General features: G+C 42.3%; 1 protein-coding gene across 7 annotated transcripts in view; it reads left to right on the plus strand.

Annotated features, from left to right (window-relative positions):
* The window catches only part of HECTD4 (HECT domain E3 ubiquitin protein ligase 4), a 181,631-nt gene that overhangs the window by 120,930 nt on the left and 47,843 nt on the right, over positions 1 to 12,858 (plus strand). For 4 of the 7 annotated variants that reach the window (XM_046025933.1, XM_046025934.1, XM_046025936.1 and 1 more), the window contains exons 36-45: positions 767 to 1,047; positions 1,260 to 1,449; positions 1,594 to 1,668; positions 2,707 to 2,788; positions 3,973 to 4,175; positions 4,831 to 4,966; positions 5,754 to 5,936; positions 6,408 to 6,572; positions 6,966 to 7,135; positions 8,241 to 8,356. In XM_046025933.1, coding sequence (XP_045881889.1) covers positions 767 to 1,047; positions 1,260 to 1,449; positions 1,594 to 1,668; positions 2,707 to 2,788; positions 3,973 to 4,175; positions 4,831 to 4,966; positions 5,754 to 5,936; positions 6,408 to 6,572; positions 6,966 to 7,135; positions 8,241 to 8,356 — 1,601 coding nt within the window. The remainder of the gene's footprint in view (positions 1 to 766; positions 1,048 to 1,259; positions 1,450 to 1,593; positions 1,669 to 2,706; positions 2,789 to 3,972; positions 4,176 to 4,830; positions 4,967 to 5,753; positions 5,937 to 6,407; positions 6,573 to 6,965; positions 7,136 to 8,240; positions 8,357 to 12,858) is intronic. The other 3 variants (XM_046025937.1, XM_046025938.1, XM_046025939.1) reach the window with 1 other exon arrangement.

Here is a 12,858-nt window from a genome sequence, read left to right on the forward strand (position 1 = left end):
ATGAACAGCGGAGAATAAAATCACTGGAAAATAGTAGTTCCAAACTGCGAGGGTCATTTAGGTGAATCTCTACGTTATAAAACAATACCATTTGCTTTACTACTTTGCTGGTCACAGCTGCTAGCCTTTCAAGTCGAGGCAGTTGCATCAAGAAACCCAAAATCCTTACCCTCATTATAGCAAGAGAATCAGTCAGGACATGTAGTTGACTCTTGTTCTCAGGCTGTGTCTTAAAAAAGAAGACCATCTGTGGAGGTTTGACACCATCCCGTGTGATCCATGAGGCCCACATCTGCTTGTCCACATACAGCTACTTGTTCTTTGGTTTCTGCTGAATGTTTTCTTCTCAGTGAGATGCCACGGGGTCAGACGTGGCAGAAGCCAGACCATTGGAGCCTGTGCAACGCAGTGGGAGCTCTCTGGTCTTGAAGCACTGCTTAAAACGGAATAAGGACTAAATGGAAAGTCCTCCTAATTTGGGTCATGAAGTTGTAGTACTCCATGCACTGTGTTGAATTATAGCATCACAGTTTAGTAAATTTCATCAGGGATCAGAAAATTTTCAAAAATCTTTCTTTTTAAGTACTATTGATTGGTCAGTTCGGAGCTTTCATTAGATATTTACGAAAAACCTTAGTTCTTCATAAGCACATAGTGCCAAATCTGTGTCTTCCTTAGGAACCAGTTCATCTCCATGTAGGGAACTCTGGAATTTCTATAGACCAATATACCCAGCTTTGTGTACCTTTTCTTCCTTCTTTTTCAGGAGTCACATAGGTAAAGCCATCCTGAGCCAGCCAGCTTGTGTGTCCAAACTCCTCTCCCTGCTGCTTGACCAACGCCCATCTCCAAAGCTGGTCCTTATCATTCTTCAGCTGTGCCGGGCAGCACTCCCACTGATGAGTGTAGAAGACTGTGGAAATGTGGAGCTCCCACCATGGAGCTACTCTGTTCCCTCCCTGAACAGTGAGCAAGAGGATCCCAGCGACCCAGCATCCAAGATCGCCTCGTTGCTCTTAGCAAAGCTGGCAGATTACGTGGTCCCAGGTGAGCAGCTGGTGGGAGAAAGGCACTGAGGGGCCCACTTGCTGCGGACGGCCAGATTGAGCGTTCCATTGTCAGTAGCTGCTGCTGCTATGCCTCCTTCGATGAAAGAGAGGGAGATGGGAGAGGGAGGAAGAGAGACTCCAGAACCAGAGTTTTCCCTGTGCGGGGCAGCAGCGCAAATAACACTGCAATTACTCTGTTTGCTTTTGAAGGATGTCAGACAGTTCTTTCTCCAACTGCTTCTGAACCGGACACTACATTGACAAAAACCAGCCCCAAGAATTCCTTAAAAGGGGATAAAGATCCTGGAGAAGAGAGTGAAGCCGTGGATGGCAAGCTGTCTATCTTTATCCACAAGCGGGAAGACCAGTCATCTCATGAGGTTCTCCAGCCGCTACTAAGGTGACTGACGATTGTAATGGCCACATGCCATCAGGCACTGACCGTGTCCCAGGCACTGTGCTCAGTAAGCCCCTTACATGCATCAACTGTCTCAGCCCTCTTGACAACCCTAAGAGGTAATCACTGTCATCCCTGTTGTTACAGTGGAGAAACTGAGGCAGAGCTGAACCACAGACGCAGGCCTCTGACCACAGAGCCCAAGCTCTTATCCACAACTCGGTACTGTTTCTTCAGACCCAACAGGGAGCAAAAGCCCTGTTGAGAATGTATTGTTTGTGCTCAATGGAGAGTCTACAGTGTGATTTGGGGTTCGAGAAGGAATAATGTAATGCAGCCTGGTTTTAGTCATTGGCATCCTTCAGCCATTGGTAAATTTAAGGATACCATTGACTGTGAGGTGGAGAAATATGAGAAACTTTTTTTAAAGCTTTAATTCATTGAAGTATGAACGGTATGATTGCTCAATAAGGAAGTAATATACTTACTGTCCAAATAAACTTACTGTCCAAAGATTACAGACCCCCGGGGCCCTGTTAGTGGGAGCAAGGACGACGGGAAGTCCTTTCACAGAACATGAGGGAATTGAGGATACATGTGTATGTCTCAGGATGACTTCTTTCTTCAAATAAATGATGTGATGATGGTGTCATCCTCCTAATTGGTCCCTGGCCTGCCATCATGGCAACGGAAAGCACTAATGGGCTACTAGCATAAACTAAGTGGAGTTAGGCAGGTGAGTGCAAGATGCAGAAATCACCAAGAAGCATTCTTGGGCATTGCGGAACTTAAACAGTGCAAATTTGGCGAAGGAGTTTTTGGAGGGCCAGGTTTAAGAGGAGGAGGAAGCTGAATTATTAGAAAGATCCAGTCATTCACACCAAAGCATCCAATCCATGCCGTTGTTAAAGTCCCCTCACTTTGGGATTTAGATCACTTACTGAGTGTCTCCCAGGTGCCCCGCCTTCCCTGTGTCATAGGCTCAGATTTTGTTCAGCTTTTTAGTTTGTATGTCAGTTTCATGTAGGTTTTAAATTATCATTACAACTATAAAAACAGCTAATGTTTTGATCCCTAAAAGTGCTATAATTAAGCAATAATAAATAATTTCCTTTTTGAAAAATTGAGTCTACTATGGATTTTTAAAATCCTCTGGTAGCATATAATGCTGGCCTGGCCAGTAGTAGGTTGCCTCACAGCCTGCAGCCCCACCTTGACCTTGCCTGTAAGATCATCACCTCTCTCTTCTTTCCCTTGTAGTAGCTCAGAAGGACGGCCCTTCAGACTTGGTACTGGTGCCAACATGGAGAAAGTAGTGAAAATGGATCGAGACATGACCAAGGTAACCGTAATATGGAGACATCTGCTCTGACAAGACCCATGATTGAGGGATGTTTAGGTTTGCAGAGACATTTAAAAAGAAAAAAAAAGTTCCCACAGAAGGCAGGGTGAGAAGTGGCTTAACTGAAGCCATTTTCAAGGGAACTAGTCAGAATCAGTTTGTCATTAACACTAAAACGTAAAAGAGAATTCTTGGTTTTGACCTAGAAGTTTTCTCTTAGCTCTATTAAGAAAGTTCTGCAGCCTAATAATACCTTAAAAGTGAGGGGCACTTGAGTGGCTCAGCCAGTTTAGCATCTGACCCTTGATTTGGGCTCAGGTCCTCCTTTAGGGTTGTGAGATCAAGCCCTGTGTCGGGTTCTGCGCCAGATGCAAACATGATTAAGATTCTGTCTCTCCTTCTCTTTCTGCGCCTCCCCACCCCACGCACGTGTGCACTCTCTCTCTTTAAAAATAAAAAATAGGGCACCTGGGTGGCTCAGTAGGTTAAGCCTCTGCCTCCGGCTCAGGTCATGATATCAGGGTCCGGGGATCGAGCCCCACATCGGGCTCTCTGCTCCGCAGGGAGCCTGCTTCCCCCTCTCTCTCTGCCTGCCTCTCTGCCTACTTGTGATCTCTCTCTGTCAAATAAATAAATAAAACCTTTAAAAAAAATAAAAAATAAAAAATTAAATAATACTTTAAAAATGGTAATATGTGAAAGGTTCAAAGAATAATAGAGAAAAAGAACTAATGATGTAGCTCCTTAAAAAATATAAAAATATACCCATATTTAAAAATCACACAATAAAGGGATAAAAATAGTAATATGTCATTTTTCACCTGTCAGAAAAAGAAAACTGATAATACCCATTATTATCAAGGTCAGAGTAAACAGGCATTCATTCTCAAGTGTCCAGAGACAACCATACTCTTCATGATTTTATTTATAAAACACAAAATAGAATCTGTATACCATAACTAGAGAAATGATTAAAGAAATAGTTATATGTCAATTATACCTTAAATTTTTAAACTTAAAAATTTGAATTTTATGCATACATATACCATATACGACCATAAAAAGAACCAGGTAGTAGTAACATGTGAGTTTTTGAGAAATGAGCCTGGATTACTTTGGTAACGGAGAAGCAGCCTTTAAAAAGTGAGGAAGCGGAGTATGTGAGTTCTCAAACCTCCCTCCAGGGTGGCTGCTGTGAGGTGATTACAGAAGAGGCCGCAGCTGCTCTTCGGAAAGCAACCAAATGGGCCCAGTCAGGCCTCATCGTCAGTGTCGGGCCACCCGTAGAGTCCATCAACCCAGAGACTGTGAGCGGACTGTCCACAGGTGACAAAAAGAAAACTGCGCAGACTTCCATTTGCCGAGAGAGGAACTCTGAGCTCGCCAGGTAGTCTTCCCCTGTCAGTCTTCTGTCAGATCTTCTTTGGAATGGACTTGTTCCTGGGGCTTTAATTGTATATCATCCCCTTGACCTTCTGGAAATGAGGACTGAGGGCTTAAAATACCCACCTGAGGTTGTGCTGGGTGAATAGGGTGCTGCTTCTGGCTGAGTGGGCATCTGTAGCCAGAGGGTTGTTTTTCTGAGAAAGGCCACTCTCAGGAACACCAGCTACTGCTTTTTTGAGTATTAGCAGACTCAGGTCATGCTGCCTTTACTTCTTCCAAACCAGCCCAGCTGTACACATGAACTTCTTTCTAGAAGTAGGCAGGAGGAATGAGTGTTGCCTCCAGGAAGTTTGCAGGCGGTTCTGTGTTTGCAGGCCAGGAGTAGTTGCGGCGCAGTGTCAGCCCTCGATCCTGAAGGTTTATGCAGTTCCAGCTTGAGGTTTGTTGTTGCAGAGAATTCTTTAAGTAAAAGAAAGAATATGAGAGAAGTTTTTTTTTTCCTGATAATAATTTAGCTTCTCGTTTTCTTAGTCAATGAAATCCGCTTTTTCTTGTATCATTAGAAAATTTTTCCATCTGATGATAACCCTAAAAGCCACTTGACTGCATTCTTAACCATCCCTGGGCATTGACACTTTCTCTCTTGACACTTGCAGAACTGACCCCGTCCGACCCTTCATCAGTGGGCACGTGGCGAACAGCATGGCCGCAGAAGTGATCGCCTTGCTTCATAGCTTGCTAATGGCACCTGAGTCAAATGCTGCTCAAATATGGACCACAACGGCAGAAAAGGTTAGCATAGTGTCCCCGCTTAGCTGAAGAAGGGAGGAGGAAGTTTGTGTTCTGGTTTAGCTTGAATCCCACCTAGAAAGTGTCATATTTTAGTAAAGAGAGATTTTGCAAATTGACCAGATAGACTTATTAGTGGTTTCCCCCCTCAAATTTGCTTTGGTTTAATCATTTTACCTGTTAACCTTTGTCTCCTGTCACTGCCAGTTCTGATTTTGCAGAAGACTGACCCGTGTTCTCAGGAAAAGAATGGCACTCCTTATTTCTCCTTCTTGTTTATGTTCAGTTGGTCCCAACATTAGGGAATCATGAAGCCTTGATTTATTGGATTTGTTAAGTGTATTTACTAAGTCCTAAGGAGGCCTCTGTGATACATACTCCCTGAGAGCTGTGTCAGAAATTCATGATGAATAGTTTCCTAGGACTAGGGACCTGTAATCAATTTCCATTTGCCACAGTCATTTTTTCAAGTCAATGCCTTAAGGAAATTGGGTGTTGAGTTGTATGCTTTGATGGTTTTCCTACAGATAAGTTTTTGTCCTGTTTTAGGGGTTTTGTTAACAGTGTTTGATTCTCCCCCATTCTGAGGTTGTTTGTTTCCAGTCCTGTCTAATAACAAGGCAAATATGGCAAGATGTCAAGGTCAGACCTGATAGTTACTTCATCCTTCCCATAGCCAGAGCTCCTTCAGTACATGGGAGCCAGCCACTGTTAGGGACACTTAATCACTCTGAATATCGAAAATGACCAAAGCTTTAACTCCTGCTTCATGGCTACTTCTTACATTTAGGTTCTGTCTCGTGCGCTGATGTACATTCCACAGTTGGGGAAGTATGCAGAGAGCATTCTGGAAAATGGCAGCAGTAGTGGCAGGAAGCTCGCCAAACTTCAGAGAATCGCCCGCCAGGCTGTCGCCGCACTGTGTGCCCTCGGAGGCTTCAAAGAGACCATCAAGATAGGGTCTGAGGTTCAGGTAACCAACCAGCCAGCATTTCCCAAGTCCCTGCTCTCCCCAAGTTACTGCATCCATTGATTCACTGATCATCTGTAAAGATGGCATCATCCACCCAGTTGGACAGAAATCCTGTTCCTTCAAGCTAAATAAGGAATCTGAGAAACTCATGAATTCTAATCCACACCGTGCTACAGGTTATTTAAATATTAGTACAGTACTCTATGATGTTAACTATCATACTTATGTCCCACGGTGTCACAAATATTTAAGAGCAGGAAGTTTGAGATTCTTTCATATTGTGATACCTTGACATAGGCTTGAGGACCTGTTATTTGAACTCCCATTCATTGCTTTGTATCTGCACTGTACTGAACTATTCCTTAATGCCACAAACAACAGCTGTGAATTTACTTCTCCGCACCTGTCCCATGAGAGAGTTGCATACACCATTGGAGCTGGTCAGTGGTGCTAATCCATCTTTGTCTCTAGGTTTTAGGTCGAGGAATATCAGGAAGCATCGGAGTCGTGGCTTCTATCAATGAACAGGAAGGTATAGCTACAGTCAGATTCCCACCCATAGACTGTAGAAAGACTTCGCAAGCATCAGACACATTGACTATTCCATTGTCTAGACTTTGTGTTCCAAGATCGGAGGTAAGGTGATTTTTAACTGCATTATTAAATGTCACTACAAATGGTAACCATGCTGTCATGAACAATGAGCGCACATACAGTACAGAGGCACAAATACTTAGTTATCTTAAGTGTTATTTGGGGTGTATATTTATATATAGGGTGTAATTATTTCATAGTAACATTTATGTGAAGATTGTCACCTAGATGACAAAACTTATTTCTTTGGTTAGGAATACTCCACAGGGTTTTTGTATTTTTAATTGTTTTGGACTAGTTTGCAATTTTCTGTATGGTGATTTTACTGTTTTGACTGAAATTTTGAGAATTAACTCCAGATGATAACACCCTCATTTCCTAGAAACTAACTACTTGAATTTAACTTTTTGCCATGCCCCCCCCCACCACCATCAGGCACTGCCTCTTCATAAACTGTCCATTACTGAGAAGGTAGTACAGGCAGTCCAGTCCATGTTGCTTCCTCAGGAGGGAAGTCTCTCTATTCATACCTCACTTCCTGCAACAGGAGATGGGTCAGCTCCTGTGATGGCAGTCGTTCGGCTCCTGGCTGAAATAAGAACAAGGTGAGCACCCTCCAGAGATCCCCTAATGTGGTGGTGCAGGCCACAGAGGTGGGGGGCCTTGCTGGGCCCCTCCACTCCCAGCTTAGTGGGCCGGCAGTGTGAAGTTCGTGCCCAGCTGAGAACAGAAACCATTTTCTTGTGCTGCTTACTACATTTCTGTTACATTCCCCAACTTCTACAAGTTTTGTTGCATTGTACAATTTAAAGCCATTTAGCTGTTTCCTTAAGAAAGTAAGTGAGGGATCAAAGTGTGATGTGTGAAACCCATACTTTGGGAAAAGCACTTTGTTCTATCCCAGTGAATCTCTCTGCCACTTTACCTTATTTAAATGGCTCAGGCTCTCTTAAGGTACATCTCATCCATCACTTTCCAAACTGATAAGGAGAAAAACTAGGGAATGCCCTCAAGTGTTGGTGTCAGAAGGGAAAACAGCATTTTCTTGCAAATACATTTGTTTACCACGGTAATGATGAGCCATCTTAGAAAGTTCTAATATGTATTTTGAATTAGGTGAGAAGTCAGCATACAGATTTTCCAAGTGTCTGGGTTCTTCTTTTTTTTTTTTTTAAGATTTTATTTATTTATTTGACAGAGAGAGATCACAAGCAGGTAGAGAGAGAGAGAGAGAGAGAGGAGGAAGCAGGCTCCCTGCCAAGCAGAGAGCCCGATGCGGGACTCGATCCCAGGACTCTGGGATCATGACCTGAGCCGAAGGCAGAGGCTTAAACCACTGAGCCACCCAGGCGCCCTCTGGGTTCTTCTTATTCCCAGAACACTACTATTGCCTGTGGAGCACAGTTTAGGCAATGTTTCATAAAAGATAATGCTGATTTCTCACCTGGCGCCTTGTATCTCCACTTGAGTGAAGATGGCAACCATTCTGCCCTCTTCGGCTTGTCCGTACGGTGTCAGCAATTACGAGGGGGGAAAAGAGAAGTTATGTTTCCAGACCAATCCAGTTCAGAAAAAAAAAGCAAGTGGAATGGGGAGTTTGAACCTTTTTGTAAATTAGGGGGAAAGTATGGTTGAAATGCCTTTCATAGTTAAATTTTTAGAGAATGAACATTGATGACTTTGAAATATTATAAATCTTTTAACATTAAGAGCATGCCTGGTCATGGCCCAGCTTTTAGAAGACAGCTTATTCTGTGAAGAATTCATACAACAGTGTCCAGCAGCTGTCGAAGTTCTCAACCTAGTAGCACAGGAATGCAGTGCTGGTAAGTACCTGTGGCTTTCTGTCTCTATTATTAAGTGTTGTGTGCGCATTTCCGGTTTGCTGATGGAATGCTAACATGCACGTGCACACACACTCCAAGTAGCTGAGTTCTAGACGCACTTAGCACAATTTTTATCCCAGATGTAGAAATGTAAACAGCTTTCAGTACTTCTGAGGTAATAAATCAGCGTTTTTCAATTTAACTTGGGGACCATGCCGGCATGTTTTCTCTCTTCCATTCATATTAATTCCTTGCATTTATTTTCCTGTTAGAACTATTTATGAATACTTAGGGCTACTGATACTTTCTGACTGTTGTCATTGGCTACATTTGAAATCAGAGGTGTTTGCACTAACATCCATCTGTGTGTGTGTGTGTGTGTGTCTGTGTCTGTGTGTTTAAACACAAATAGGGAGACTAGTATAAGGAACCATCAGTTTCAGCAGTTCTCAACTCATGGTCAGTCCTGTTTCATCTGTGCTGTACCGCCCCCCCCGCCCAGATTGTTTTCAAGAATATTCTTCAATATTATTTTACCCATAAATATTTTGGTACGTGTCTCTAAAAAATAAGGACTCTTAAAAAAAAACAGAATACCATTTATCGTATCAGAAAAATTAACAGTAATTCTTTAATATTAACTATCTAGTCCAGGTACAACTTTCTAATTTTCTCATAAAGTCATACTTGGGTTTGAATTTGCTGATTTGAATCAGGAGCCAAATAAAATTCTTACACTGTAATTCCATTGCTATCTTTTAATTTTTTTTTAAAATCTCGATTCCCCTCATTATGTTCTTTATTTATTTTTTTAAAGATTTTATTTATTTATTTGACAGACAGCGAGAGAGGGAACACAAGCAGGGGGAGTGGGAGAGGGAGAAGCAGGCTTCCCACTGAGCAGAGAGCCCAGTGCGGGGCTCAATCCCAGGACCCTGGGATCATAACATGAGCCAAAGGCAGATGCTTAACAACTGAGCCACCCAGGTGCCCCCATTATGTTCTTTTTGCCGTGCAATTTATTTTTTGAAGGGTTTTCTGTAGTCTGGATTTTGCTGATTATATCTCTGTGGTGTCATTTATTGTGTCCCTCAATCTTCAGATTTCCTGTAAATTGGTAGTTGGTCCTGGGTGTTTTTAAGTGAAAATTTATGCTTTGTCTCCAAGGATTTAACTGGACTCTAAGGGAAATTGCTCACAGATAAATAGTGGTGGCATTTTCATGAACTGTAAGGAATAAATGAATATTTTTAACTTCCTTACTGGTTTTAGTGGTATCCTTTATGTATGCAGGGGGTCATTTTTGTTATCCATATTATTTATTATTTCTCATGCCATTTGCTTTTTCAGTCACTCCCTAATCTCTCCTTGGTCCTTAAGTTTTTGTTCTTTTTCCCGTGGTACCAATTTCTGTTGGTTGGTCTTTGCTTTGGTCTTCACTCTATGTGTCTTTTCAAATCACCTTCCTCTTTTAGGGGTGGCGCTGTGGAACCAGTGACCATTAATAAACCTCAGAGAGATCCTGAGCGTAGAGAATAGAAGAAAAGGAATCTGCTAGGCTTCTCAGGGGAAATTACTTGTGACTAAATGTTTACCTATAATTCAGCTTTGTACTCGTGGTTGGGTCTTCGTTCCTGGCCTTTACTTTTTCATGTTCTTGGCCTACCTTGCAGAGCTACATGACTGATTTTTAGCAAGCATGCACTTGCTAAATTGATCACTCACTTTCCTTTCTTTCTTTCTTTTTTAAAGATTTTTATTTATTTGAGAGAAAGAGCACAAGCTGAGGGCAGAAAGAGAGGGAGAAACAGGCTCCCCCCTGAGCAGGGAGTCAAATATGGAATTTGATCCCAGGACCCCGAGGATCATGACCTGAACTGAAGGCAGACACTTAAATGACTGAACCACCCAGGCGCCCCAATCTCTCACTTTTCTTAGGACTCTTTCTGAGTATCCTTTTATACATTTTATTGAATAAAGGAGTCTTAAACTATGAAATTAACTTTCGTACTTAATGTACAAGCTAGAAATCTTAGTGTTTGGAACAGTGGCCTCATATGGTTTTAATAATAACCCACCTAACCCATCTTCCCTAATGGAAAAGAACTTTGCGGTCACAAAGAGTTGGATAGAAATGTGTGGGAAGTGTTTATTAATTGCCACAAAAGAGAAGACTGTCAGCTTATACACATCAATTTATATCCTAAAATAGTGTCTTCTGTTAAGTTTAACAGTCCTTAATAAGTCACCTAATAGGTTACCAGGAAGAGCTTTGAAGTTTAAAGCACGTATCAAAGTTTGCTGGCTTCTCAGTCCTTTACCTGTGAACAGTCACCAGCAACCAACCAGCCCTGCTTCTGGATTACGTTGTAACACAGCGGTGAATTCTTAGAGCCCACAAAAGAGTCCTGGACTGTGCTTAGAAGAAAAGCTGTTTAATAAATGATTCAAGGTGATGGGTAGAAGAGAAAGTTCTTTGATTTTTATTTTTTAATGTATCAAGACTTTTTATTTAATGTGTGAAAATGTGAAATTTACACATAATAATTAATATACTTGATTCTCTAAAATGAAAAAAAAAATCAGTGAATTTCTTCCATTATTTTACTTCCTCTGGGATGAATTAAGCAGAAGACTGGGCATTATAATGTTGACTTATTCCTGACTCAATTTTACAGCTTCTCTAATCCAGGGAAAAGAATATCTAATTTCCATTTGGTCTAGGAAGATAAGCGGTATGCCAAAGAGCTTTTTCCCATGAAGAAATATTTCTGCGAAGTTCACTGAATCCCTTGGTTGAAATAGCATAGGAAACAGATTTTAATCTGAAGAAAAGGCCTGTAAAACCAGAAGAATTCCCAGCTTTATGTTCTTTTTTTTTTTTTTTTAAGATTTTATTTATTTCTTTGACAGAGAGATCACAAGTAGGCAGAGAGGCAGGCAGAGAGAGGAGGAAGCAGGCTCCCTGCTGAGCAGAGAGCCCAATGCAGGGCTTCATCCCAGGACCCTGAGATCATGACCCGAGCTGAAGGCAGAGGCTTTAACCCACTGAGCCATCCAGGCGCCCCCCAGCTTTATGTTCTTACAGAAGCCAGAATCTCTCTGGTCCAGCTGTTTTTTTCTCCTGCCTACTTCCTAAATATACACATTCCCTGAGCCAGAGGTTCTTTTCAGACTTTGCAAGTTCGTACGTAGGAACCCCTCAGAAGCATGTTTAAAATGCTTTCCCAGCTCCACCCAAAAGTCAGAATCACTTGAAGGTCAGCCTGGATGTTGTGCTCAGTTGAAGAAACTGCACTAAGCTTTGCCGACCCACCTTCTTTGCACTCTGCCCTCCGCTGTGCTTTCCATGACTGCTTCTGTGGGTGGTCCCTCCCCGGCTAGCCAGGCCTCTCGGACCTTTCTCTTAGGACCCCCAGCCTCATGAATACCCCACATTTAAAACTCAAGTCCTTATTTCCTCTGGAGTCAGCTCTCCTTTCCACCTTCCCTGTTTTAGGTCATACTCAGACTATGTTTTGTTTTGTTTTTTTTTAAAGATTTTATTTATTTGAGAGAGAGTAAGAGAGAGCATGAGCAGGGAGAAGGTAAGAGGGAGAAGCAGACTCCCCGCATTGTAAGAGTTATTTGTTTCAGGATTTTACTTATTTATTTGAGAGAGAGCACATGAATGGGGAGGATCAGAGGGAGAAGCAGATTCCCCACTCAGCAGGGAGACCAATGCGGGACCCGATCCTGGGACTCCAGGAGCCCCAACTCTTATAATTGGCTCTTACAAATTTTGTTTTAAAGATTTTATTTATTTCGAGACTGCGTGTGCATGAGCAGGGGGATTGGCAGAGGGAGAGAGAGAGAATCTCAAGCAGACTCCATGCTCAGTGTGGAGCCTGACACGCAGCCTGACCCCATCACCCTGAAATCCTGACCTGAGCTGAAACCAAGAGTCAAACGCTTAACTGACTGAGCCACTCAGACACCCCAGTTTTAAGAGTCTGTGTAATTTTAGCTGTACTAGTCCCTGACCAAGTAGCACATAAATCTTTTCTCCCATTCTGTGGATTGTGTTTTCACTTCCTCAGTAGTATACTTTGGAACACAAATGTTTTTCATTTTGGTGAAGTCCAGTTTCTTTCTTTTTTCTTTTATTGCATATACTTTCGGTGTCCTATCTAAGAAACCGTGGCCTAATTCAAAGACATGAAAATTTACACCATTATTTTCTTCTAAGGGTTTTATAGTTTTAGCTTTGATCCATTTTGAGTTGATTTTTGTGTGTTGATTGAGGTACTCCCAAGGCCTCTGACTCTTGACTCTCCTAGGCCTTTTCTCCTTTTGCCAAACCGCCTGGAATTCCCTTCTGTCTCTGCTTATTGAAACCCTGTATTTTCTAAGCTCTGATTTGAGTCCATCAAGCCTTTCTGGGTCCCGGAGTGAAGTGTTTATACTTAGATCATATCGCATACCGCAGCCCCGTACTGCGAGTGTCTGCGACATGTCAGTGC

This window comes from Meles meles, chromosome 12 (genome assembly GCF_922984935.1).
Source record: "Meles meles chromosome 12, mMelMel3.1 paternal haplotype, whole genome shotgun sequence".
NCBI classification, from domain to species: Eukaryota; Metazoa; Chordata; class Mammalia; order Carnivora; family Mustelidae; genus Meles; species Meles meles.